Here is a 26680-nt window from a genome sequence, read left to right as displayed (position 1 = left end):
AAATTTCTTCCTGGATCTGTCTGCAATACCATGGAAGGTAAATGGGAACAAATAATGAAAGAACACCTGTAGCAGCAGTTTGAAAAGCCACACATTGGCCAAATGTGAGGGCAGAAGAGGCTATAGTGGTTTGACCACATATTTCAGGCTCATGAATCCTTCTGTGAATCCTCCATTCTCAACCTGCTGGAAAATGCCCAAGGGGATATCCAAGGATGCAATGAAAGAAACAGTTACTTACAATCCTTAAACAAGTGGAGCTGACAGCGGTGGAAGATGAAGCTAGAGACCAGGAATGATGAACTACCATCTGCAGTAGATATCTCATCCATTTTGGCTGATGACTGACTTTGCTTTTTTATTGTGCTTTTTGTAATGTGTTCCTTTATAATTTTTTAATGTGCTCTTTTTCTATTTTCCTTCTGTAGTGTGGTTTTGTTTTTCTTTTCTGCTATAGGCCTTAAGAGCTCGTTAATGCAATAAATGATGATGATAGTCTCTCTGTATGACACCTGAATAGGACAAACCACATACGGCAATCCTCACACAGACCCTCTGCAATATAAATTTTTGAGTGTAAATCTAGGTAACAATGTGAATACCATATTTTAAGGATTATAAGAAGCACTTATTTCTTTGAAAAGTGCCTCCCATGTTTTGATTTAAAATTCCTGCCAGTCTTAAAAATGGCCATATATCCGATGCCACAGGAAACCTATCTCTTTTTGAGAACATTGGATTCAACTTGCAGCAGGAGTGCACTGATGTGACGAACATGAGTCGCGGGGATTCACACACTTGCTAACACTGTCCCCTACTGCCCCGTTATAAACAAACTCTAAATACTGTCTAGCCTATGATGTGCCATTGCAGTCTACAGCACAAGTGAACTTTAATTGAAAGTTATTTGCGTTATCGGTAACAGTACAATACTTGTTTGTAGTTACTTTCATAATGGAAAAAAAACAAAAGGTCTTCATATGATGAGAGCTATAAATTGAAAGTAATAGCAGATGCAGAGGAACATGGAAACAGAGCACCTGAGTGGCATTTTGGCCCTCCACCAACAGAAAAAAACATTCGCAATTGGCAAGCTAGTGAAGAAGAACTGAAAAAATTAAAACTAAATGTATAAATAGAGGACTGGATACAAAATGGTCAAAATCAGAAGCTGACGTATATCAAAATGGATTCAAAGACACTGTCAAAGTGGCACTGGAATTAATACAAAAAGGATTCAAATACATGCTTGTAGGCTAGTGCTACAGTGGAACTTAACAGACTTTAAGGTTGGAGTTTTGGAGGGTGCTACAGATTTATGAAGACTCATGGGCTTAGCACGCGAACCAAAATATCTCAGAAAATTCCACAATAGTATGATGCATAGCTTTATTATTCAACATTGAGAGAAAACCAGTGTGGAACTAAGCCAAATAGCGAATGTGAACAAAACTACTCACACATCCAATGTGCCGAGTAACAGATGGTTTCCATGAAAGGGGCTAAAACTAACTATAAAAACAAGTGGACATGAAGAAATGCACTGGACTGTCGTCCTTTCATGTTGTGCTGACAGCAGTAAACTTAATCCAATGATTATTTTCTGGCACAAAACAATGCCAAAAACTTCTGAAATACCGCCAGGTGGTGCCGACTTACAAGACGAGGGGTGGATGGATAAGGCTGGTATGAAATTACTGATTAACAGAGTGTGTAGAGAAGGAAACGTGCTTTATTGAAGAAGAGTTCTCTTCTTGTGTTAACAGTGTGTGGGAGAGAAGGAAATGTGCTTTATTGAAGAAGTGTTCTCTTCTTGTGCTAGATCAGTTTAGTAGTCATTTGAAAAAGTCTGTGAAAGAGAAACTGAGACAGGGAAATACAGAGCTTTCTGTTATTCTGGGAGCACCTACACCACAATTGCAACCTCTCTCTGTCTCGATAAATAAACCACTTAAAGCGTATATGAGAGGAATGAAACAAATGAACGATAGATGAAACCCAACATGAATTCATGCTGAAGGGAGCTTCAAAATGCCATAACTCTAACAAGTGTGTCAGTGGACAAAATAGTTGTGGTCTAGAGTGAAAGAAACGTTTTTGTTAAATTTTTCAAGATGTGCGACATAAGTAACACACTCAATGGCAGTGAAGACCATCTTATATATGATGAGGACAATGATGATAATGAAGAGGATGAAGAAGAAGAAGAAGAAGAAGAAGAAGAAGAAGACGACGACGAAGACAGTTCAGATAACAATTTTCTGAGATTTTAAAGGTCAGTTTGGTTTTAGAAACAAAGAATATTTTTTTTAAAGTCTGGCTTTGCAATCTAATAATAAAATTGGTAAAAATGTTATTTAAAAAAAGTGTTTAAAAATTGAAATGCACCTTGTAGTCCATAATGTCTTATGGTCAGTAAAATACAGTACCCAGATGTTAAATATTTCTTCATTTCAACAACCAGAACTTCACTGCTGCTTTCTAACAGAATTCTTCATAATTATTTTAAGTGTAGCTGCACTATAAGGAGACCTGTTCAAAAATATTTATCCCACTTGTTTAAGAAACTGGAAGAGAGAAAATGTTAAGCTGACACACAAAATGATAGATGGAAGGGAGGAATGAATGAATGAATGAATGAAGATTAGGATTTAACAATGTGGTCATTATAAAAGAAGTGGGCTCTGTTTACCTAAGCCAATCTCTCATACACTCCTGAAGGAGGAAATAATGGAAAACTTAAAACTGGATATAGGTTTGTCATTTGAACCATATCCTCCAGAACATGAGTCCAATGTCTAACAGCTGTAAAAACTAAAATGATTTTCCTACTCAGAGTGCACTGCTTAACACTTTTAGACCCATTTACAGCATGAGTACATCATATGTCCTAAACTGTGAAAATGTTTGCATAACAGCTCAAAAAGGAATAAAACTGTTTTATAACATGTATAAAATATTTATTTCTGTAACAGAAAAATTTTCACATGTTACAAATGATGATACAGTATTCACTGCAATGTTGACATGGTTCCGAAATATTCACTGTATAAAAGATCCATTAAATGTATGTATCAGTTCTCGACAACAAAATAATAAGTACAAACATTTTCTGTGTGTTCTGGGTTAAAGTAGGCAATTTTCTTCAAATCTTAACAATTATGAACACTGGCATGCATATACATTGTACAATATAGCAACAATTGGAAAATACAATAAAGTTGTGCTCAATTAAAAATCTAGCTCAAGAAACACATATTCAACAATAAACGTTCTTTGGTGACACTGATGTGGACTGTGTAAAATAGAATTTATACTGTACATAAATAAGTGATACGGATATACCGAGCACCTTAGAAATTGTAAAGACACTGCTATAGTAACAGGCTTAAAAGTTTATAACTTTATTAAAACAGTTCTGAATGAAAAAAATTGAATAAAAACCTCTTAAGCGATAGAGAAAGGAGACTTAACACAAAATAAGTTTCAGCATAAAACATTATATTTCTTTTAAAAGTAAAAGGAAAATTCAGAGTGAATGGAATACGGTTTTACATTGTATTGCATGTCCATATAACTGTAACTGATGTGGGAAAATTCCATGGCTACTTCATGCAATGTCATGCAAAATAAATGTGTGGATCTGAGATCATTATGTACATATTTCCATTCACAAAAATTCAAAACATATACAACACTGTTGCAAGGAGTATGCAAAACTCTAATAACCCATTAACAAAGGAATGTTCCATCAAACTCAACTGGATGATAACTGCCACTATATAGCACATCACAAAAAAATTGTTGTCTGGTAATACGCTGCCTTCAACATACAATAAAAATCTATGTTCATGAACTATTTGTGTACCCACATTCTAAGATAAAATATGAACCCTACAGTGTTTTCTAATCTATTTCATTGTTTAGCGTCTCCATGCAGGAATTGTTGTAACTGAGTCCATGCTTTATTAACCTGAACCTGGGTAAATTCAGGACTCCATAATGTACAGAAAACAACGTTTGACTTTTCAACCAGTTCTGTGTTGGCTGTCTGGTTACTTAGCCTGGCCTTGGCATCAGATTCACTTAAATTATTGCGTGACTGCAATCTCTTCACAGACTGGAACAAGAAAAACAGAAGAATTATTTTATACGAGTTAAACAAACCCTCTTTCACTTTCTGCATTTCAATATGCAGTTGAAATCAAACAATGGACTGTTCTAAATGGAATAAGAACATGAATTAGGGTATCTTGCTACACACCACTTAGAGAAGGTGTTGGGACTTTACCCTATATCTAAGTAACCTCCAGCAGTCTTACTTTTAAATGTACTTGTCCACTGCTCAATGTACATGTATACATATCATTAAATTTTCAGCTCTAAAGTGATCCCTAGTACCTAAACACTCTCAGACTCTGAAGCTTTATGAACATAGTCTCATGGCAATAATAATTCGTAAAACATTTTCAAGACAAATCTCATCTTTAAAAAAATACATCAGCTTTTAACAGAGTTGTTCTCTATTATTATTATTATTATTAAGCAACTGACTATTGTATAGTGGCATTCAACATCCCACTGCTGGTCATTGCAATGACAGTGATGTCTTCATGCCAATGCTAGTCACATCTTAGCGAAAGTTTATTGTTAATGAAAGGCACAAATTTAGTTTTTAACAGCTGCTGTCCTTCTGTTTACATGTACATTTTACTCTTCTACATCCCTGAAACTTCTTTTTCATGATGAGTTCTATGGAACATAATGAATGAATTTAACTTGGGTATTTTGTATCAGTTTCCCGGCACACGTCTCGCCAAGGTTGATTTTTATTTCAACAGTAGACACTGGAATATCTTTATCTTCACTGCAAGCCAACTTTTTCCACAATGAGTAGAAATTTTAGGAGGAATTTACAGACTTAAATGTATTCTCCAATAGATTAGAAGAACTTTGGTAGCAGCAAACAGCTTAGATACTAATGTTTTCAGACATTTTTATTTTCCTGTGGGTATAAATACTGAAAGAAATATGTTTCCACTATTTTGTTCATTGCAAACTCTTCAGTTTTAGAGGTGTGTTGCAGAGCCCTGAAGTTGTTACTCCAGTGTTCTTTTAAAACCTTTAGTAGCTGGATCAATTTAGGGCGCATCCATTCAGCATCTGAGATGACTTTTGTTCTATATTCTATTGTATTTAGTATAATGTGTTTCTGTACTATTTGGCAAGTATGAAAACATACATTTTTGATGATTTATGTGCTATGAAAATCAAAGAGCTTAGAGGATTATCACCATGGGCCACCAGTTAAGCAGATTCTTGCAAACTGCAGGTATCACTGCTTCACCAGTTCATGACTGAAAGCCTCATGTGACTTTAGGAAATTCGTATGATGGACCTTTGCTTTGAAATACGTACAAAAATAAAAACTGAAATACAGATAGTTGATGTACCTTTATTCATTAAGTGTGTTTCGAAACCCACACACACCAAGGCAACTATCCTGAACTCATGGAGGCCACCTTGCTGTGTACACTGTTCAGATCTTCAAAGAATGTTGAATTAGGCAAACAAAGCTCAAGTAGGGCTGCTTCTTCAGCATTGTAGATTTGACAAGCAGTTCAGTTATGATGTTTAATCAAACTGCAAAATGCTTTTTGTATTCTTCAGCTGCAGTTTGATCAGCTGATCATAATTCCTCTAACACCGCTTTCCAAATTCATTGACTAATTAACTAATGTATTTTCTGCATATATCTTTATGTAATGATTCAGGACCAAAGAGACCATATGTTAACATTTACATTATTGGTACTAATAAACAGAGGCATGGCCTTAACTTTTTTTGGGGGGCACCTAGTCTTTTGTCATCCCACCCTCATCTTGTAAGCATTGTGCTCTGTAGTTTTGTATAACTTATGATGTGTTCAGCTAATTCAGAAAAAAAATGTGTTCCAATATTTTCTTGTCATACCAGTCCACATATCTATGCTAACTGCTAAAGTCTTAACAGTTTCATTTTCTGCTTTTTGTGGAAGAGACGTAATACTTCGGTTTTGGAATCAATCCACTATCGCTGAGACCTTATTCAAATTTTCAACATTTTTTGTTCACTTATTGTACAACCTGAATTTGCAGTTATTTGGAGATGAAGTCTGAGAATTGTAACTATACACAGCATAGAGTGATTACCTGATCATGGTCCACAATTTACAATTCAAAATTCCACTGGTCTACATCTCTAGTTGCGCTGCTCCCAACACCAATCTGGGATAATCATGTCATGCAGCTTCAGCACATATTTAGTAAGCAGAGGTGGAAACCATTTCTAACTCCCCATCAACATCAAGTTTCTGAATTCCATGACAAGCGTTGAATCTGTGTAGCCAACTGTAAGAAAATGCATATTCATTTTCTGATAACATCAGGGCATACCGGAACTGTTTACCTTTTTCCATAATTGCGGGCTCAGTCACAGGTTTTCCTTCAGACCTTTTGACACAGAACCACTTGGACAAAATTTCACCCATCTGATCTAGTTTGGGCTTTTTCAAAGTTTTTGTGTTTCAATGCCTTTTATCGCAGCTGACTGTGAGGCAAACATCTGAAGTTGACTTTTATTATTATTATTATTATTATCAGATTATTGAAACAGCAGCTTAATATTCTTCCATAATTTTATTTCTACTCTCATCTTTCTCAATCCAATTAATGATGTCAAACTTTTATTGGATTGTAAGCATAACATGTTTTTTTGTTTCACTTTCACTCTGTTTTGAGGGGGTTTCATTGAGAAAACATTCCCACAAAAATACAAAGCACCACTGTAATTGCAATACAGAACAGCACTATAATCATGATTACAATAATAAAAAAACCACACATTTTAACCTGTAGGCAACCGGTGCAAGACAGAAGCTGTCTGACAGGTGGCAAACAATTGTTGATACTGCACGACTAAAAATTGTTGACCACTGACGAGTAGGACCAAATTCTGTCAAATGCATTCAAAATACTCAGTATGTATGAAGTTACAGGGTGTATACGTGGACAAGGAAAAAAAATTCCCGGATTTTTCCCGGATTTCCTGGTTAAAAATACACTTTCTCCCGGGTGACAGTATATTTTCCCTTATCAATCTTTTGAATGATTATGGTTTTATACACAGCCATACAAGTTCCAGGCACTTCAGAAAACGAAACTCAGAGAAAATGATATGTTTTGGAAATATCTTTGATGTGCAGCAACATGTACGCTGTGTATTTTCGTATTATGAAAGTACACATTGGAATTCCACCAAACACCGCATGTTACTTTCCGAATCATTGAAATCGAGATTTCGATACGCTTTTGTAAGCCGTTCGTAGCTCAAGCCACGTGATCTCGCCAGCCGATGACTGCAGATATTCAGAGCATAGGACACATGATGTACTCAGTCAACAGCAATATCACTGGTAAGTAGCACGAACACATAAACAGGGACAGTTAATAGTTTAAATTAATATACATAGTGTCGCTACAAGAAAAGCAAAGCTTTCACATACAATATTGGTCTCAAGCTGCAAGAGAAGCTACACTTTCGCATATACTGTTGATCTTTTTTCCACGTGTTACACTTTAAGATATATCACACAAATGAGCCAGTAAAATTTTTAATAATGACATAAATGTCTGATCTTGAGGGTTCGAAATTCTTCTAAATGGCTCATCAAAGAGTTGATTTTTGAATGTCATCAAAGAGTTGATTTTTAAATGAGAGTCAAACGCTCTGTGATTTAATAAATTCATGGTACATTCTTGCACATAGTTCAACTTATGTAAAAGGATATTTACTTTGAAAGTAACACTTTTCAAACCACCATTCGCAATATTTTCCCGCGACCTGTTACAAATAGGTTCGTTTCTGCAGTTGCCAGAGACCGCAGATAACAGGCGACACCGCACTTGGGTGGCTATCATGACGTAGGAAGCCCGTATGTACGTACTTGTAAAACATTGAAATATCATACATTATGTCATAAAAGAAACAAGACATCAGAGGATACTGCAAGAGCATCGGAATTTCGTGAACCATATTAAAATGTGCACATTTAAAGTGCATACTTAAAGGGCACATTCGTATGTCCAGATTCCCAATGAAGTAGATCTCGACCTGATATTAAGCTTTTCAGTGTGGTTTTCGAGATGTAAGTTTTCTTGGAGCACCAGTACTGGATTATATCACGTTTGGTTCTTTATTATGGCATAATGACATATGTGCTAGAAAATGAAAACATGCACTTGAAATGCACCGAACAGTTGAAACTGGCTAGTACTGTGGATTTCGTTTCAAATACATTGACTACCTCTGTGGAAAAGGTTAACAAAAGTCAAATTTCTTTAGCAAACAGACAAAAATAACTTCATTGTTCTGCAAGGCGATTGATGCTTGACTGTCAGAAAGGTGGAAATAAAATAAAATCTGAAACTAATGACATAGCCTTCCGTAATTATGTGAATGTGTTTTAATTCACTTGAGAGCTCCCGGCCACAGATATCCCTTTTGTTTTCATCTGACGTGGGAGTAAACGAAGGGAAAACAGCAAAATCACTAAATGTAAACGCGGGTCACGTGGAGACTACCCACTATAACTCAGACTGTTCTGCGCATCAGCTCAGGATCTACGACATTTGAAAAACCGGGTCAATACTAAAAAAAAAAAAAAAAAAAAAAAAAAAAAAAAAAAAAAAAAAAATCGAATTTTCAAAATATGTTCATCTTGTAGTGCACATCTTTCTGAAAAGTCTGAAACATAAAACATATGTATTTGAGGAAATGAAAGACACATTATTTTGTCTTAAGTATGCCAAAGTGCAGTGTCACGACTCTTCATAAAGCATTTTTATACCGCACGTCCAAACTACGGTATATTCAGGACAGTGGAAATTGAAATGTCCTTGTGGTGGTTCTCCTTTTCCCAATCGGCCGGTTTGACAGCCTGCCCCTCTTAAAAGAATCTCTCAATTAATAGCACATGGGATTATTTGTAATCGAGAGAACAAGAACTCTTCAGAAAATCTGAACTCTTTATTGCCTATTAGTTAATAACTTGCTGTTTTGTGTGACATAAAATTAAATATAGGATATATAAAACCAATACTGACAAGAGTTAAGCAAGAAATTACGCATTTCTTCAAACCTTAGCTCCTTGCATTTTTTCTCTCTAATCTTACTACAGCTTTACATCGCATGCTTTCCTTTCTGCGAAAGAATCTATTACCTCATCAAAGTTCGTCAAACGTTTTGCTACATGAAAAATCGAAATGTCATTATCTAATACTGAAAAAGCTGTTAATACAAATAATACCCAAGACTGGTGTGGTTTCTCTATTTTGTCACTGTCTGCTAGATGAAACAAAATAGGCCTTTCTAATATGGCAGCAATTTTGTAACACACCAAATAAACGAGACTGTTTTGGCCACTTTTATAATACGACAGAATATAATCCACAAAGTACCAGTATCAAATGCATATTAGGCCTACTACAAGCAAAAAGCTTTATATTACGAAATAGTTTCACATTTCATTCATATGCACCAGCTTCTCAAGCATGAGACTGAAAAGTAGTATTACGAAATTTTTATATAAATTTGGAATTGTCTTATTCTTCCATAATTTGTGTGATGTCCCCGTTTCTTCTCCTTCCACGTTCTAACAATCTTGTCATCACCAATTCTATAGCTATTGCTGCCATTGTCAAAATTTGTTCACCGATTAACTTCACTAACCCTGCCAGAATCACAGGTTTAGTTATCCCGCAATTATTTTCCAGTTAGGCGTTATTACGTGTTCGAACAACACGTTTTCTGTGTTACTTACAGAATAGAACTTACGCGGCTGCTAGCCGGAGACTGTACTACTGGTCCTTACTAGTGTAGTGAGCTGCCAAAAATTTTCTGTCAAAATTTCATTTTCTTGGATACACCGAGAAGACAGTACGTAATCTTTCTCATCTGTTATTCCTGTCAGTCGTTTATTTCCATTCTGATAGTCTGAATCCATGGATTTCGCTAGTAATTATAACAATGCTGATCATTCGCAAATCCAATCAACCACATAATCAGACAGCGATTGGCATTCATCCGTTCGGCTTTACTCCCTCAGCTCGTATAGCCCCGTCCCCTTTTGTCTGCGGAAAGTTTATTTCTAGATGCGACGAGGATTCTCCTGACAGAGACATCACGTACACTATGCATGCATTCATAAGGCAACTTATGATTCATTCAGAAATCGACTTAAAATGTGTTCAAAAATACTCAAAAACTAACAGGGAAGCGCTTCAAAATCATATGAATAATCAATAGACAAACATGCTCTGGATGCTAGGCGCTTTGTGAAACAAGTTTTTTCCCTCAAGAATATGAATTTGGCGCCCCCTTTTCCCGGTAGATTGGAGGCAATTTGTTGTTATAAAGCACTGCATAGTCTTCCTAAAGCCTTTGACACATTTTCAATTGGCAGACGCTTGCATGAGTACTGTGTGTCGTCGTTGTATATGGCACATTTCCTTTGCAATTTAAGTTATTTTGGTTTTTTTTCCCTCGTTTATGTTGTATTGTTGAAGTACTATTCTGCAGTAGTGGGATACAATAATATCTGCTGTTGAAGTATCGGTTCTTACCAGTCAAAATTACAAAAATCTAACTGAAAACTAAAACAACAAAAAATTCCCGGAATTCTAAAAATATCCCGGATTTTTCCCGGTTTTCTCCTGGATGAAAAAAATTCCTGGGTTTTTCCCGGATCTCCCGGTTGTCCCGGGTCGTATACACCCTGAGTTATTCTGGATTATTGAACATGCCAGTCTGTCACGGACCTTTATTACATAGTAAAATGAGGCAATTGCTTAGTGGTGCACAGGCAATAGTGATGAAACAGAAAAGAACATAACTACATATGGTTACTAGTAAAGTTATTGTGATTTACATATGACATGTTTCTCATAGCGAAGCACATTAGGTGTGGTATCTGTTATGGTTATTGTAACCTCTCTGAAACTACGTGCTACATCTCATTGAACATACTCCCCACTGTAATTTATGACTAGTGACAGTTGTCAGCTGCACTTTGTGCGCAAATCACAGTAGTTCAAAAGAAAAATGTCTTTTACGTGTGGTACATTAAATTTTTAAAATTTATCGCAGTACATTAAATTTTTTAAATTTATCTCAGGCACGCAAGTGCGTTTTGTCTTAGTTACAAGGTATCTTCAGTGTGTGGCCTGAAACATAACACTATTTTTCATTTGTTATATGTTGAAAACAGTGACCGAAGGGAGAACTGCAAAACTTCCAACCAGTTTGCCACCTGACAGAAAGCTGTTTGGCTTAAAATTAATGAATTGGATGCTGATCTGTAAGGATTTGTGCATTTTATCAGAAAAACCTCAATGAACTGTTTTAAATCTGTAACTTATACATACAATCAATCTGTATGTGCAAACGAAAAAATCGTGTAATATTTCAAGACACCCACTGAAGATGACTTGCAACTAAGGTGAAATGCATCTGGGTGCACAAGATAAATAAAAAGCTAAGTGCAGCATAAAGAAGGTGTTTTTGTTTTGAACTAATGTCATTTACATACAGCTGCTGCGAAAATGGACAAATCAAGAAACTTGTCAAATCACAGTTTGTTTAAAAAATGGACATGCATAAAATAGAACTCACTTTCTCCCAGACAGGAGCACTATTATTTATAATCAACAATGTCAATTATTGCAGATCATACTTCTATTACATTAATAATAAAGACCCAAAATCTTTCAGAAAATGTAAGGTGAAAGAAATACATCTAGTTAGCCAGCATCCAACTTGCTATCTTACCATTCATAGTTCATGATTCTGTTGACTATGTTACAGCTTCAACACCCAGCCATGCCTAATTAATGTGTTACACAATTAATCATAATTAATGTGTTACACAATTAATAGAAATGTCTAAAGGCTGTAATCACAATTATCATTATCTGATATTTAACTGTTACACACTACACCACATTTAACATGCTTTTGCTAAATCATAAATGCACTGTACAATTAGAATGGCATACTTTCACAGCACAAAATTTGTAACACAAAAAGTATAAAATACAAGAAGCCTTTCTCTACCGATATGTAGTTTCCTAGCGTTTTATAATAACAAATCGTTCCCAAAACAAGGCATTTTCGAGATATCCTCAATCAACTGGCGCTCAGAAACACTTATATTCATAGCATGTAATAATATAAAACCCACCAAATACCGAGTTCAGCTCCTTATGAGTTAATACAAAATGGCATCTTCTAGGTCTGCTTGTGACGTAAAATCCACATTGCACCTCCATGGACAATTTCCTCCCAACGAGACAAAAATATGACTTGGCAGATTCTTTCTTTTACACTTTGCAACGTAATGTAACGTGAACTTCAACACACTAAAATCACTAGACTTGAGCAGCTCTTCATCCATGAGTGCTTTTTTGTCCTGTGAAACGATGTGTTAAGTGATGGTGGACCCCGTTAAACAGGAATAAGTCATTTAATGTTGTCAGGGCAAATAAGATACCTGTCAGAAGCTGATGTTTTTTAAATAATCTCATGTTGCTTTAAGTATGAGAATGCTTAAAAGTTCTTTTAAATCTATATTTAAAACAAGAAACAGAACCGATATGTATGGATATTTAAGTGTGTTACCTCTTCAGGACTAATCAAACAAGTCCATACTTCATGACAATGTTTATCCCAATTGGCCTGTAAAAGAACTGCTGCTTCAACGATGATAACTTCTTTTCCAGCTCTGTACATTTCTTGAGCTCTTTCTTTAATAACAGTGAGCATGGCAGGCCACAACAGTTCATTCAATGATTGTAATTTTTCCTGTGAAACATTAAATTTAAATTCAGAACTAAGGGTGTGATAAATACAATGAAAGTCAAAACGTATAAAATGAAATACCATATAACCATAACTATTATGTGGTGCATCGGATAATTGCAAACATTTTCTCCAAAGCTGTTCTCAAACAGATAAAAAAATGTGTAAGCTCTTTGTGCACTCCTAAACTTAAGTTAATTTCGTTGTATAGTTTTTCACATGGAAAATTGCTTTTCCCCAGCTATGTCAATTTAAATACCCTTTGAAGGCTGCCCTTAATTATAAAGGCAGACTAATTGTGTAACTGTATCAATGACACAAAACTGACCACAGTGTATGATTTTGTCAGTCTTGTTAACACACTATGAATTTTATGTAAATGTTATTCTGAGGCCAATTTTCCAAAATCAAAATATGAGTTTTCATCTATTTTAGCCAGTAAAACAAACGTTATCATCATAAAAAAATTAAATGAATGTGGACAAAAGAAAAATAATAAAAAGGTACAAAAACTGAAAGCAAATCAAAATAAGCCATACTTCATGCTCAGCTCATCAGAAACAACCTAACGGATGAACTACTGCATCTACTTCTGCATATATACTCTAGAAGCCACCACACAGTGCATGAAGGAGGGTACCTCATACTGCTACCAGCTGTTCCCTTTCCTGTTTCATTTGCAAATGGAAGGTGGGAAAAACAACTGCATGCACACTTCTGCCCACGAACCACAGACCTTGCTCGTGGTGGGGTGGCTTGCTTGAGTCAGCGATACAGACAGCTATACCGCAGGTGTAGCCACCACAGTGTGGTATCTGAAGTGTGGCCAGACAAACATTTGCTTCCTGAAAAGGGGCAGCAGCCTTTTTGGTAGCTGTAGAAGCAACGGTCTGGACGATTGACTGAACTGGCCTTTTAACTTAAACCAAAATGACATTGCTGCGCTGGTACTGTGAATGGCTGAAAGCAATGGGAAACTACAGACCTAATTTTTCCCTAAGGGCATGCAGCTCTACTGTTTGGTTAAATAATGATGGCATCCTCTTGGGTAAAATATTCTAGAGATAAAATAGTCCCCCATTTCATCACCAGACGGGGACTACTTGGAAGGATGAGGAAAAACAAAACTGGTATTCAAGTAGAAGTTACATATAGTTGGAATTGGTGAAGTTTGGTAGCAGGAGGAACAAGGCTTCTGGTCAGTTGAATACAGGGTTATAAATAAAAAATCGAATAGCATGCAGGAGTAGGTTTAATAATGAATAAGAAAATAGGAGTGCAGATAAGTTGCTACGAACAACATAGTGAATGCATTATTGTAGCCAAGATATACACGAAGCCAACACCCACCACAGGTTGGTTGGATTAAAAGAAGAGGAAAGGGGCCAAACTACGAGGTTATCAGTCCCTTGTTCCGAATAAAAGAATGCCACAAATGTGAGAATAAAACAAACAAGACTGACAACTCAAAACGGAATGAAAGGAAAAATCACAAGAATGATGAAGAGCAACAAACGTGTAAATGGACAAAAGGGGGACAAGAAAACCACAGAACGCAAGAAACGGGATGAAAAGATTAAAACAACAAAGCAGATTACCATGGCTGGCTGACCATGAGAATAAAAAAGGTGAAGCCAGCCACTCTGCAATACATTAAAACCTCCACCCTAGAAGCACTAGGGTGGAGGACACAGAGGGACAAAGGACATGCACTAAAACTTAGACCAAATGATAAAACCTACCCTCATGAATAAAACGTAAAACTAAATCAGGCACTTGTAATCTCCCCACGGAAAATTACCCTCTACCACGCAATAATTAATAATGGTCAATCAAATCATCCACATTTATTTACGTTTGAAAAGTATCTGATCAGATTTTCTAGTAATATATGCGCCGACAGCTCGTCGACGCCAAGGTATTTTTCTAGTACGTTTATTCTTTGGAACAACAGAGGTACAGAAATGTATGCTCCATGGTTATTATAGAGAGAGAGAGAGGAACAGCTTCGTAAGTATCGGTTGGAAGATTGTCGGATTGCTAAAGGAGATTTATTTACTCTTCTTCGCGCTAAAGCGAGCTAGGAAAGTCTGTGCCGCTAGCGTGATCGATAAAGAGAAAGAAAAACCTGTAAAAGAAAATTACACGAGACTTGGAACCAACAGAAAACGGAACATGTACGGAAATGGATTCAATATACAATTTTCCTCAGAAATAAGGTTTGTGACCATTTTATTCTAGAGTGAATGATGAATGAGTTCTCTGTCTGAATCACTGATGATTGTCTGGGCCCTGTAATTAATTGGGAAGTTTCAGCTGTGATGAAGAGAGCCTGCAATCCCTGAGTTTTTATAAATCGTCCAAAAAGGCTTCGTCCACATCTGAAATTTTAGATCTGTCGTAAACTGAACGAATTGTTCAAACGATCGATTTTCCCAACTGAATGCAGCGCTTAATAATAATAACAAATGTAAAGATCTTTTCCAGCAAGCCAGCCGCTGAACATTAAGACGAAGGGCTCCACCAGAGATTCTACTAGGCTGATTTCACGTAATTAATATATTTAAACTGTACACAGATAAAGGGCAGAGAGAGAGAGAGAGTGAATGGAATTCGAGAAATTACTCAGAATCCTCCATTAGCATAATTGTTTGTCTGTCTTTTCACGGATCAGCCTAACTAGAAAACACGAAGCCCTGACTTTATTGTACCGATTTCTGTGTGAAAGGGAAAGAGCGATAAAGGCGACAGATACACTTCTGTACAGACAAAACATTACACCAAGTTAGCGGCAAGCTGCATTCACGTAGACTTTCATCATTTACAGAGTAGAATTCATTATACACTGTCAGATAAAATTAGTGGCAACGAGTCCAGTACCCCAAGATTTCATCGCTAGGCAGTCAAAGTGGGACAGTGCGCCAGAATATGGGCCAGTGTCAGACGGGCGCTGCACTGACACTTCACAGTGCAGGAGGTAACTGTGGGTTGCCAAAGCGTGGCCGATGCGGAGCCGGCAGAGGACAACTGATCCCCTGCGAAAGGCCTGCATGGAAGTCTTCCACACATTCGTAGTCTACTTAATGAGACGCAGTTTGTTGTGTGTACTATTATGACATTCCGCCTCCCAAATCCGAAATATCCAACGGTGTAAGTCTGAATGCAGATCAGGTTCAGAGATGCCCATCTCTAGAAGCAGTTTCTGCATAGCCTGGTTGGCCAGCCTGTTGGCAAGTTCATTGCCTGGGATGCTGACGTGTCCTGGGGTCCACATAAACACCACTGAATGATGGAACCGGTAAAGGGAATGGACGGACTCCTGGATGGACGCTACCAAAGGATGGTGAGGGCAGCACTGGTTAATAGCTTGTAGGCTGCTCAAGGAGTTAGTACACAGAGGGAACGATTCCCCGAGGCATGAACGGATATACTGAAGTGCACAAGAGATGGCCACCAGCTCTGTAGTGAAAACACTGCAGCCATCGGGTAAGGAATGCTGTACAAAATCGCCTTCGTGGATGTAGGCGAAGCCAACATGACCATCAGCCATCGAGCCATCGGAGTAAACCACTTCAGAGCCCCGGAACACGCCAAGAATTGAGAGGAAGTGACATCAGAGAGCAGCAGGAGTAACTGAGTCCTTAGGGTCATTGAAAGGTCCAGACGATTCTGCAGCTGAGGTGTACACCATAGAGGTGTATGCGGACGGATATGAATGGGAGGTGGTAAAGGGAAGAACTCCAGTTCAGACAGAAGGGACCGCATGCAAACCGCAATAGTTAGCCCTGACCTGGGCTGCCGATGTGGGAGATGAAATGCCACAGGTGGAGAAAAGAGATGGTAATTCGGATGTTCAGGAGAACTACGAATGTGTGCAATGTAACTGGCGAGCAGTTGTGACTCCCATAGTCAAGGTGGGATTGAACAAGGGCTTTGTAGAGCTGCAGCAGAGAACAGCGATCTGCACCCCAGTTGGTGCTGCTCAGGCAGCGGAGGGCATTGAGGTGCTGCCAGCACTTCCGCTTAATCTGACAAAGGTGAGGTAGCCAAGTCAATCAGGCATCGAAAACCAGTCCTAAGAATCGATGTGTCTGCACTACTGTGAGTGGATTGTCATGAAGGTAAAGATCTGGTTCCGGATGAACAGTACATCGTCGACAGAAACGCACGAAACATGACTTAGCGGGCGAAAACTGGAAGCCGTGGGCGAGAGCCCATGACTGCACCTTGAGGATGGCTCCCTGTAGGCACCGTTCAGCAACACCAGTACTGGTGGAGCAGTGCAAAATGCACAAGTCGTCTGCATACACAGAGGGTGAGACGGACGGCCCTGCTGCTGCTAGAAATTGTGACACAATCAATACATAGCCCTGTGGGACCCCATTCTCCTGGATATGGGGGGAACTATGGGAGGCACCAACTTGGACACGGAAAGTATGGAGCGACAAGAAACACTGGACAAAAATCGGGAGTGGACCTTCCAGACCTCACCCGTATAATGTGTCAAGGATATGATGTTGCCAGGTGGTGTCGTACACTTTGCTTAGATAAAAAAAAGACGGCAACCAGGTGCTGGCTGTTCGGATGGCACACTCGAGGGACACAAGAAACCTCCCTGACATGGAGCCAGTACGCCATGTGACTCCAGGACCCGACCCAACCCAACTGCCAACACACCATGTATTCCAGCATGCTCGCAAAAAACTTTTCTGAGGCTGATGGGCCGATAGCTATCAACATCAAGCAGGTTTTTACCGGGTGTGAGCATGGGAATGATGGTCCCCTCCAGCCACTGTGATGGAAAAATGCCATCGCACCACATCTGGTTGAAGATGACAAGGAGATGGTGCATGTAGTCAGATGAGAGATGTTTAATCATCTGACTGTGGATCCGATCCAGCCCAAGAGCTGTGTCGGGGCAACATGCAAGTGTGCTGAGAAGCTCCCACTCCATATATGGGGTGTTATACCGTTCACTGTGGCTTGTAGTGATCGAGACGACTTACCTTTCCAACCGCCGTTTGAGGGTGCAAAAGGCTGGGGGGTAGTTCTCCGACGCAGAGGCTCGAGCATAGTGCTCAGCAAAGTGCTCGGCAATCGTGTTTGTGTCGGTACATAGCACACCATTGATGGTAACGCCAGGGACACCTGTTGGGTCTGGTACCCAAAAAGACATCTGATCTTCATACAGACTTGGGAAGGTGACGTATGGCACCCAATGGTCGACCCGTACCTCTCCAAACATTCCTGATTCCGCTGTTTTATAAGCTAGCGTACACGCTACTTCTGGTGACCACCAAGGGACTGTCTTTCGCTGGGGGCACCCTAAAGAGCGAGGGCTCGCATTTCTGCTGCAGAAACGTGGTGGCAGTCACCTGCTCAACCATCACACCGATGTTACCATGTGGGGGAGAGTCAACGGTGACATCTGAGGTGAAAGTTTCCCAGTCCGCTTTGTTTAAAGCCCATCTGGGCAGGCGTCCGGGGCAGTGACAGGAAGATGGGGAAGTGGTCACTACCACACACGTTGCCATGTGCTCTCCAGTGGATAGATGGGAAAAATCCTATGCTGCACATTGATAAATCGATGCCTGAGTAACTACCAATGTGCGACACTGAAACGTGTGGCGGCCCCAGTATTTATGAGGCAGAGGTCTAACTGAGACAGTAAAGTTTTGACATCTCTGCCTCAACCAGTAAGCATGGTGTCACCCCACAAGGGGTTATGGGCATTAAAATCTCCCAAAAGTAGGAAACGTTTATGGAGTTGATCAATCAGTGCAGCTAATACATTCAAGGGTACTGCACCATCTGGGAGAAGATATACATTTCAGACCGTTATTTCCTACGTCATCCGTATTCTGATAGCCACAGCTTCAAGAGGGGTTTGAAGGGGCACAGTTTCACTACAGATTGAGTTTAGGACATAAACACAAACTCCACCTGACCCTCGATTATAGACCCTACGATTCCTGTAATATTCCTTATAGCCGCGGAGGGCAGGGGTTTGCATTGCCAGGAAACAGGTTTCCTGGAGGGCAATGCAGATAGCAGGTGTAAAGCTTAGCAGCTGCTGTAGCTCAGCAAGGTGGTGGAAAAAACCACCACAATTCCACTGGAGGATGACATCACTGTGAGACTGGGAAGGCAAGGAACATTCAATGAGGCAGTTTACACCTCAGGGTCATCTGTTGCCACCGACTTTTTACCTAAGCAGTCTATAATCGTTGTGTCTGAGGGTCCGGCAAGCTCCAGGTCCTCAGAGGATGCCAAAATCTCGACCCCATCCTCAGACGCAGAGTTTGAAGGTAGCAGTGGTGTGGGTGCCACCGTAAGTTTCTTGTTCATGGAGGTCTTCTTTTTGGATTTCTTGCACTGTTCCTTGGGTTTTGCTGGCTGGGAGGACTTCACTGAATCAATGCCCAGGACTGAGGATGAGCGTGAAGCCCTACGACCAGCTGCTTTTGGGCTCTTTAGCTGGGTGTCATCTTTCCCACTAGCAGAAACCTGGGTAGGGAGTCACCCAACGGACCCCTTCCTAGCTAGTGGAAAGGGGGGGGGGGATGGGGTGGTTTTGCTCCTGAAGTAGGTGGTGCGGGAGCAACAGGGAGGGACTATAACAAGGGGGAAAGGAATACAGTAGACAACGAATGGGCAGCCTTGAGAGATGAAATAGTGAAGGTGGCAGAGGATCAAACAGGTGAAAAGACAAGGCCTAATAGAAATCCTTGGATAATACAGGAGGTATTGAATTTAATTAAGGAAAGGAGAAAATGTAAAACTGCAGCAAATGAAACAGGCAAATGGTAATACAAACACCTAAAGACTGAGTCTGACAGGAAGTGCAAAATGGCTAAGCAGGAATGACTAGAGGTCAAATGTAAGGATTTAGAAGCATAATTCACTAAGGGGAAGAAAGATACCAGCTACAAGAAAATTAAAAGAGCCCTTTGGAGAAAAGAGAAGTGGAAACATGAATATAAAGAGCTCAGATGGAAAACCAGTCCGCAGCAAAGAAGGGAAAGCAGAAAGGTGGAAGGAGTATATAGAGAGTCTATACAAGGGAGATGAACTTAAAGGCAATATTTTAGAAATGGAAGATGACAGATGAAGATGAGATGGGAGATATGATACTGTGAGAAGAATTTGACAGAGCACTGAAAGACCTAAGTTGAAACACGACTTTGGGAGTTGACCACTTTCCAACAGAACTACTGACAGCCTTGGGAGAGCCAGCCATCGCAAAACTCTTCTATTTTGTGTGCAAGATGAATGAGAAAGGTGACAAGTCGTTAAGTCAAGACAACACATTAAAACCACAAAATGAGAAAGAATAAAGAGAATAAAAATATGGAAAGGGTAGACGCCAGGCTGGGCCACCGAGCAAAGGCCCCACCCCCTAGCGGCGGGGACAGAGATGCAGGAGAGGAGTGCCCAAATTACCTTTACGGGCAACACAACACCACATCACTTTGGAGTCATCTGCTAGCACCAGAAGTAGCAGTCAGGCAGGTTACGATGCTGCCTCAAAGCAGCCAAATTAGGGCAATCTATGAATAAGTGGGCCACCATCAGGTGGGCTCCGAATCGGTAGTGAGGGAGATCCTCACTGTGGTCATGTGTCACCCAAGTGTGCCCAGTGAACAATGGATTCCCTGTGAGAAGCATGCAGGGAAGATTACCACAAGGTAGTGGTCTCCTTAATTGTCCTCTGTTTGGTGAGATCAGGACAGACTGTTCTGAGTTTCAGACTTCCCACAACCAATGGCATATAAATGGCCGAAGGTCCGGTTCTGGGATCCCCATTTCCAGAATTGGCATCCTCATGGCCAGCTTGTCCCACCTATCAGCTCATTCATTTCCTGAAACCCTAACATGATTGGGGATCCAAACAAAAACGACTGGCCTTCCAGCTTGGTGGAGGTCAGCGTCAAGATCCTGGATAGCTGTAACCAGTGGGTGAGAAGAGTCACACTGGTCTATGACCTGTAGGCTGCTAAGGGAGTCACTACAGATTAGGATACCCTTGCCAGTGCAAGAACGAACATGGCTAAGGTCTAGTTTAATGGCCATCAATTCAGCAATGAATAAGACACAGCGGCCATTTGGCAGGAAGTGGAGTTCACTGCACTGTGCATGTGTGTAGGCAACTTGTTCATCCATCGACTGTCACGTCATCAGTGCATACCCCTTCTGAACCCATGTAAGTCTCAAGGACAACGAAGAACATGTGGTGAAAAATTGTGGCATCGACAGAATCTTCTGGACCACAGAAGACTTTGAGACAAATTAGAGGTTGGTGCACAAGCCATGAGGGCAGATGCGATGTATCCCTGACCAGATGCGACAGTGGAATAAGTTGCAGTTCTGATCGAATACACTGGAGGTGTGCAGCCAATTGTAAACCCAGTTTTGGGTTGTTATTGTGCGAGATGAAGCTCCCTTCCAGGGAAAAGGACATGGTAGTTACGATGTTCAAGGAAGCTATGAATGTGTATAGCCTAATTCAGTAGCAGTAGTTGGCACCAGATAGGTAATGGATGGACTCCAGCCTCAACTAGAAGGTTGTTCACAGGGCTAGTTTGGAATGCTCCTGTTGCAAGTCGAACTGCAGAATTTGAAAGGAGTCCAGTATCTGTATTGCTGAGTGTGATGCTGAACCATGTGCAAGACATTCATAATCAATATGGGACAGAATCAGGGCTTTGTAGAGCCGCAAAAGGGTAGAGTGATCTGCACCTCAGTTACTGTTACTGATGCAGCAAAGTGTATTGAGATGTTGTCAGCATTTTTGCTTAAGTTGGCGAAGGTTGCAAAGGCCACATTAGTCACAAATTGAAGACCAGTCCCAAAAAGCGGTGTGTCTATAAAATACGCCATAGAGGAACGAAGGTCCAGAACTAAAAATTAAATGGCCATTGCCATATTGCTATGATGGATAAAAAGTAAAATGTGGTCGACAGTCTGCACGTCATTCGCTAAAACGGCCGATAACTGAAGATGGCATACACAAACGGGAACGTAAGTGGTTATAAAAAGGGCATTCTGTCAGGAAATGGCAGACAGCCAAAAGTCGGGTGCAATGTGCACTACGTGGTGGGGGAGCACCACTTAACAAATGGTGATGGCTAAAAAGACAGTGGCCAATATGCAACCTAGTTAAGTTGATCTCCTTGCGGAGAGAGGGCTGAGAGGTTGTCCAAGCTGCTGGGAGAGGCTTAACAACCCGGTGCTTGTTCCCATGAAGGGAGGACCACTGGTGATGCCAAAGTGACACCACCTGCTGACAGACGACAACACAGAGATCGTTGGAGGGAATATAAGAACTAGCAGGCTGATGTATGAGGACTGCAGCCTTGACAGCAGCATCCTGTCAGACTGATGTGACCAGGAACCCACATATACATCACAGTGGATCCATCAAGAGTGAGCAAATGACAGCTTTCCTGGACCCGTTGCACCAAGGGATGGATGGTGTGCAGCACACACAGGCTATTTAAGGGTGCTGATAGTGAATGAGCAGATGACTCAATTGAAACACCTGTGTCGCCGGATGTACTGCATGCATGGCCCGATACAGGGTGAAGAGCTCTGCTGTAAATACTGAGCAGTGTTATGGAAGCCGATACAAAATATGTCAGCACCAATGATGAAGGCACACTGAACATCGCAGTCAGTCCGAGCCATCATTGTACACAAAGGTACTATTATAAAATTCCATGCGAAGGTCGTGAAACTGAACGCGATAGAGCGAGGCTGGAGTAGTGTCCTTAGGAAGTGAATGAAACCAAGGTGAACATGGGCCATGTAGAACTGCAATATATGGCAAAATTGTCAATGAAAAGGAAGCTGGAGATGCCCGGCAGAAGACAGGCCATTATAGAGTTAATGGCGATAGCAAGGAGGACGACACTAAGGATGGAACCCTGAGGCACACTGCTTTCCTGGATAAAGGCATCCTGACAAGGCAGAACCCACACGTACCTTGAAAACTTGGTCTTTTAAAACTGGAAATGCGGCAGGTGGCCAAGTAAGCCCCACATGCCGAGAGTACAGTGGATACCAGCCCTCCAGCAGGTCTCTTATACTTTCTCCAAATCGAAAAGCACGGTCATAGTCTGGGATTTCTGCACAAAACCACTTATGACATGGGTGGGCAAACTGACAGGACAGTCAACTGCAGAACACCATGTTCAAAATTCACACTGTGCATTCGTCAGCAAATTGCGATACTCGAGCCATCGTACCATCTGGGCATTAATCACATGTCCCATTACCTTGCGAACACAATTGGTGAGAGCAATGGGGTGGTAGCTAGAAGGAAGCGGACTCCAGGGGGCAGCAGGGCAGACACATACAACCCGTACTGACGGTCGAGAGAATCGGCGAAGAAGGACTGATACGAGGGGTGGTCGGGCATTGACAACAGCTGGCAGGCATACCGACACAGCAGTACGTCGCGCCGGTAGGTCAGTGGTAATTCGGCAGCTTCAGCATAAAGACTCTCAACGGGACTAGCGTAGAAGGGGAAAGTGCTTGTCCACAAGAGAAAGGTGCTGCAACATCTAAATCTGAATTCAGATTGGGATGAAGTGAGAGCATGATCTAGCTCCCTCATAGTAAAGGCAGCATTGTAGCATTCACTATTCTGAGAAGAGAAGGGTGTCGCCCGAGACTCCTCCCCTTGTTTCCGATGGAGGAAGACGGAGTGATAGTGGGAGGAGCTTGAAATCTCCGCAAAATGGCAGCCCAAGGTGTTGGGAGATAGCAACAAGGTCCATGAGGTCATTATCTACTACTGTCAGGCCGGAAATTGGGGAATGGACATTGGTCCCAGAGAGCAGTCGGAGGTCAGCCCACACAACAGAAGAGGGAGAGGAACTGTTAAAAGAACTAGTGAATGAAATCCAGCTACTTTTTTTTTGCTATCCCAAAGAATGCAATGACACTGTGCATGCAACCGTTGATAATGAATGCAGTTTGCTATTGTAGGATGAAGGTTAAAAACACAGACAGCATGTCTCCGCACGCGATTTGTGGCACGGTACGCCTCAGTTCACCGAGGGACTTTGACACAGCATGGTACAGAGGGAGTTTGAGGAATGGAATGTTTGGCAGCAGTAAGGATAACGTTTGTCAGATATTCTACCTGGTCATCACAACTGGGGAAAGGTGGTTTCGTCGAAGATTTTTTTTTTTTTTTTTTCTTTTTCTTTTTTTTTTTTTTGTTGGGGTTTAAGGGCGCTCAACTACTGAGGTCATTAGCGCCCAGTCACAATCGTTAGAGCACATAGAATCTAGTAAAACTCAAGGGGAGGGAGCGGGGACACCAGAAAGTCCTTACACAGATGCAGATAAAATAAGTAAAAAAGTTAGATGTCTTTGGACAAGCCAGTTAAAGTTATAAAACGCAGAACACGAGCAGCTGCTCGAGCGTCATCAGCTAAAATATCCGGTAAAGTAGATGGCAGGGACAGGATAACACGAGATTGACTAAAGCGAGGACACGACAATAAAACATGGCGCACTGTTAATGCTTGACCACAAGGGCACTGCGGGGCTGGATCACCGGAGAGCAGGTAGTGGTGGCTAAACCGGCAAAGCCCAATCCGCAACCTGGTCAGAAGGACCTCTTCTCGCTGAGATAGTTGGGAGGAGGTTGTCCAAGCAGTTTGACTGCCCGGAGCTTGTTTCCTTGAAGGGATGACCAAGCATCCCACCACAACGACACAAGCCTCTTACAAACAACCCCACGAACGTCAGATGACGGGACACAATGGGAGGCTGGCCGAGGCAGGAGGACTGCAGCCTTGGCTGCAGCATCAGCAGCCTCATTCCCAGGCACTCCTACATGTCCGGGAACCCACAGAAAGCTGACAGGAGAACCATTATCAGCGAAAGAATGGAGGGACTGCTGGATCCGTTGCACAAAGGGATGGACCGGATAGGGAGCTCCAAGGCTCTGAGTGAGTCAGAGCAGAGTACATACGATGAATGGCGGTGGCGGCGGGCATACTGAATGGCCTGATGGAGAGCAAAGAGCTCGGCCGTAAAGCTGGAACATTGGTCGAGGAGCCGGTATTTAAAGGTGACGGCCCCGACGACAAAGGCACAGCCAACACCATCATCAGTTTTGGAGCCATCGGTGTAAATAAAGGTGTGACCGGCAAGTCGAGCACGAAGTTCGACAAACCGTGAGCAATACACTGCAGCCGGAGAACCCTCCTTCGGGAGTGAGCTGAGGTCGAGATAAATATGAACCGGAGCCTGGAGCCAAGGTGGTGTCGAGCTCTCACCCTCTCTGAAGGTGGTAGGGAGGGCAAAATCCAATTGTTGAAGCAGGCGACGGAAGCGGACTCCAGGGGGCAGCAGGGCAGACACATACAACCCGTACTGACGGTCGAGAGAATCGGCGAAGAAGGACTGATACGAGGGGTGGTCGGGCATTGACAACAGCTGGCAGGCATACCGACACAGCAGTACGTCGCGCCGGTAGGTCAGTGGTAATTCGGCAGCTTCAGCATAAAGACTCTCAACGGGACTAGCGTAGAAGGCTCCGGTCGCAAGACGTAACCCCCGATGGTGGATGGAGTTGAGACGAGTAGACGAAGCTCCCATAATCCAGCTTCGATCGGACTATGGACCGATACCAGCGAAGCAGGACAGTGCGATCTGCTCCCCAAGATGAACCACTAAGAACTCTGAGGACATTAAGGGAACGTGTACAACGGGCCGCCAAATAAGAGACGTGCGGAGACCAACAAAGCTTCCTGTCCAATGTGAGTCCTATATATTTAGTTGTTTCCATGAATGGGAGAACAACGGAACCGAGATGTAAGGATGGCGGAAGGAACGCTTTATATCGCCAAAAGTTAATACAAACCGTCTTCTCTTCAGAGAACCGGAAGCCATTTGCCATGCTCTATGAGTAGAGGCTGTCTAGACAACGCTGAAGGCAGCGCTCCAGGAGGCATGTTCTCTGGGCACTGCAGTAGATCGCGAAGTCATCGATGAAGAGAGAGCCTGAGACAGTAGGTGGAGTGCAATCCATAATTGGATTGATCGCGATGGCAAAAAGGGCTACGCTCAAGACGGCGCCCTGAGGCACTCCGTTCTCCTGGAGGAAGACGTCGGACAATACGGGACCCACATGTACCCTAAACTGTCGATCAGTTAAAAAGGAATCAATAAAAGGGGCAGGCGACCGCGTAGACCCCACCTGTGCAGAGTGCGGAGGATACCTCCTCTCCAACAGGTATCATAAGCCTTCTCCAAATCGAAGAACACGGCGACCGTTTGGCGCTTTCGTAAAAAGTTGTTCATGATGAATGTCGAAAAGGTCACAAGGTGGTCAACAGCGGAGTGGCGGCGACGAAAGCCGCACTGAACATTGGTAAGTAGCCGTCGAGATTCAAGAATCCAGACTAACCGAGCGTCAACCATGCGCTCCATCACCTTACAGACACAGCTTGTAAGAGAAATGGGACGGTAACTAGAAGGAAGGTGTCTATCCTTCCCGGGTTTGGGTATAGGAACAACGACTGTGTCATGCCAACACATGGGGACCTGACCTTCGGTCCAGACGCGATTGTAGGTACGAAGAAGGAAGCTTCTGCCTGCCGGAGAAAGGTGTACCAGCATCTGAACGTGAATGGCATCTGGCCCCGGAGCAGAGGACCAGGACAGTGCAAGCGCACATTCGAGTACCCGCATAGTAAAGCGGGCATTATAAGTTTCCAGATTCAGCGAGTGGAAGGAAGGTTGCCGAGTCTCTTCTGCCTCTTTC

At 41.6% G+C, this 26680-nt stretch overlaps 1 protein-coding gene across 2 annotated transcripts in view; it reads right to left on the bottom strand.

The window, feature by feature from the left end:
• Window positions 1-2997: 2997 nt before the first annotated feature.
• The window catches only part of LOC124789539 (bifunctional coenzyme A synthase), a 148509-nt gene continuing 124826 nt past the window's right edge, over window positions 2998-26680 (bottom strand). Inside the window, exons 4-5 of one of the 2 annotated variants that reach the window (XM_047256935.1) lie at window positions 12715-12897; window positions 2998-4120 (exon numbers count right to left, since the gene is read on the bottom strand). In XM_047256935.1, the coding sequence (XP_047112891.1) occupies window positions 3917-4120; window positions 12715-12897 (387 nt within the window). In that variant the 3' untranslated portion in view covers window positions 2998-3916. The remainder of the gene's footprint in view (window positions 4121-12714; window positions 12898-26680) is intronic. The other variant, XM_047256934.1, reaches the window with a different exon arrangement.

The sequence above is a fragment of the Schistocerca piceifrons genome, chromosome 3, assembly GCF_021461385.2.
Source record: "Schistocerca piceifrons isolate TAMUIC-IGC-003096 chromosome 3, iqSchPice1.1, whole genome shotgun sequence".
Lineage (NCBI taxonomy): Eukaryota > Metazoa > Arthropoda > Insecta > Orthoptera > Acrididae > Schistocerca > Schistocerca piceifrons.
The sequence above is the reverse complement of the archived record's forward strand: the minus strand, read 5'-3'. Positions and strand labels throughout refer to the sequence as shown.